Source organism: Piliocolobus tephrosceles, chromosome 1 (genome assembly GCF_002776525.5).
Source record: "Piliocolobus tephrosceles isolate RC106 chromosome 1, ASM277652v3, whole genome shotgun sequence".
Taxonomy (NCBI): Eukaryota; Metazoa; Chordata; class Mammalia; order Primates; family Cercopithecidae; genus Piliocolobus; species Piliocolobus tephrosceles.
Window position 1 is genome coordinate 135,534,781 of NC_045434.1, and position 2,444 is coordinate 135,537,224.

General features: G+C 46.3%; 1 protein-coding gene across 1 annotated transcript; it reads left to right on the forward strand.

Annotated features, from left to right (window-relative positions):
- Window positions 1-1,893: 1,893 nt before the first annotated feature.
- Window positions 1,894-2,444, forward strand: LOC111539455 (U7 snRNA-associated Sm-like protein LSm10). Its single transcript, XM_023207272.3, has one exon. It carries the CDS (start codon window positions 2,073-2,075, stop codon window positions 2,442-2,444), a length of 372 nt encoding a protein of 123 aa, XP_023063040.2. The 5' UTR covers window positions 1,894-2,072.

Consider the following 2,444-nt stretch of genomic DNA (forward strand, 5'->3'; position numbering starts at 1 on the left):
AGTTTCTGCTGCCTTTTGTACAGCTATGCCCTGCCCATGAGGGGTAGTGTCTACAGAGGCAGCAGGCCTTGCAGAGCTGCAGTGGGCTCTGCCCAGTTTGAGCTTCCCCAGCTGCTTTGTTTACCTACTCAAGCCTCACCAATGGTGGACACTCCTCTCCCTGCCAGGCTGCTGCCTCACAGGTCGATTTCAGACCTCTGTGCTAGCAGTGAGCAAGACTCCATGGGAATGGGACCCACTGAGCCAGGTGTGGGATAAAATCTCCTGGTTTGCCGTTTGCTAAAACCACTGGATAAGTGCGGTATGTGGGGGGTGGTTGTCCCAATTTTCCAAGTACAGTCTGTATCTGCTTCTCTTGGCTAGGAAAGGGAAATCCCACAACCCCTTGCACTTCCCGGGTGAGGCGATGCCCACCCTGCTTTGGCTTGCCCTTCGTGGGCTGCACCCACTGTCCAACCAGTCCCAGTGAGATGAACCAGGTACCTCAGTTGGAAATGCAGAAGTCAACTGCCTTCTGCATTGATCACATTGGGAGCTGCAGACCGGAGCTCTTCCTATTCGGCCATCTTGGAACAGAATAGGTCTTGGTCTTTTATTGTGCTTGTCTCCCTGGGCTGTGGCCTTCACAAATGCTTTTCTGCTTTTTTTTTTTTTTTAACTTTTATTTTAGGTTCAGGGATACATGTACAGGTTTGTTATATAGGTAAATTGTGTGCCTATATAACACACACCTATATTTGTTATATAGGTAAATTGTGTGCCACACAGGGTCTTAGTGTGCAGATTATTTCATCGCCCAGGTAATAAATCTAGTACCATAGTACCTGTTAGGTAGTTTTCTGATCCTTACCATCCTCCCTCCCTCAAACCTTAAGTATGCCCCAGTGTCTGTTGTTCCCTTCTTAGTGTCTAGTTTTTTCCCCCTCTTTGATCAGATAGGAATGTTAGAGGGCTCTGGAGTTGAGTATTTTCCTCTGCCACAAGGAAGGCTAGGGGAGATTGGAGTTGGGTATTTCTCTTCTCCCAAGTTAGTTAGGCTCTTGTAAAACCTAAGTTAGTCAGACTCTGGTAAAACAGTTTCCCTTGAGGACAGGCTTTTGCTAAGAACAGGACACTTTGTGTGTATTTCAAAATCGTTATTCTCTCATGTTGAAAGTCTGAGGGGATTTTTCTCTAATCCTCATTCTGAAAACTTCATGGGGTTCTTGGAAGAAAAACTCAGGGAAGCGTGGAGGTCTCTCTAAGGCCTCTGAGAGTTTTTAACTCTCAGCCTCATTCACGCTTAGCCTCTGGCACGTCTTCTTTTACAGTTTGTGTTCCTATTGGTATTAGCTTCACTGACAGGTTTCTGCTCCTGAGTGTCTGCTCCTCGTAAGCTGTGATTCTGTATTTTTCTGTCTCTCCAATATTTTGGAGCAGGTTGCAGTGTGACTTCAACTTTCTGATGAATCTAAGAAGCATTCTTATTTTTCAGTTCAGCCTTTTTTTTCTTGTTGTGAGGATGGGAGTGACAACTTCAAAGCTCTGTATATATCAGACTAGCGCTTTGATTTTTAGTAAATTGATCTTGTATCTGGGAATTTTTCATAATTCTCTCATTTTAGTTATTTGTTGATTTTATTGGATTTCCATCTCACCTGTAAATAATTACAATTTTATATCTTTCTTTTGAATTATTGTATCTTCTATTTTTTTATTGCATAGGAATCTTCCCTTATTAACTTCTAAAGCTCTATAAATTATTCAGTATAGTGACCATATATTAAGAATAAGTTAACTATCTCCTGACTCTGAGGTTTTCATAATCAATAATGTTTTTTATTATTTACTGATGCTTAAGTGATTTATTTTCCTAGGACTTTAGAAGTCTCACCCTCTGGGCCGCAATGACTCGCAGAGCACTGACGCACTCCGCGCACGGAGGACAGAGCGGCCCGGTCGCCGGCGTGGTTTCTCAGTCCTGCTGCAGCAGGCGGGAGGCAGCCTGTCCAGGCGCCCGCTAGCTTCGGCGGCGACCCAGACGGGAAAAGAGGAAGGAATGTCGCGTGCAAGCAGGCAGCTGGTGTGGAAGAATGACACTGAGCCATTCAGTGAAGGAGCGGACCATCTCTGAGAACAGCCTGATCATCCTACTGCAGGGCCTCCAGGGCCGGGTAACCACTGTGGACCTGCGGGATGAGAGCGTGGCCCACGGACGCATAGACAATGTCGATGCTTTCATGAACATCCGCCTGGCCAAAGTCACCTACACGGACCGTTGGGGGCATCAGGTCAAGCTGGATGACCTCTTTGTGACAGGCCGCAATGTCCGCTACGACCACATCCCAGATGACGTGAACATCACCTCGACCATTGAGCAGCAGCTGCAGATTATCCATCGGGTGCGGAATTTTGGTGGCAAGGGCCAAGGCCGGTGGGAAATTCCTTCCAAAAACTGTAAGTGA

What these genes read in the sequence shown, in the direction of transcription:
- LOC111539455 (XM_023207272.3), top strand. Translation starts at nt 2,073, where the DNA reads ATGACACTGAGCCATTCAGTGAAGGAGCGGACCATCTCTGAGAACAGC.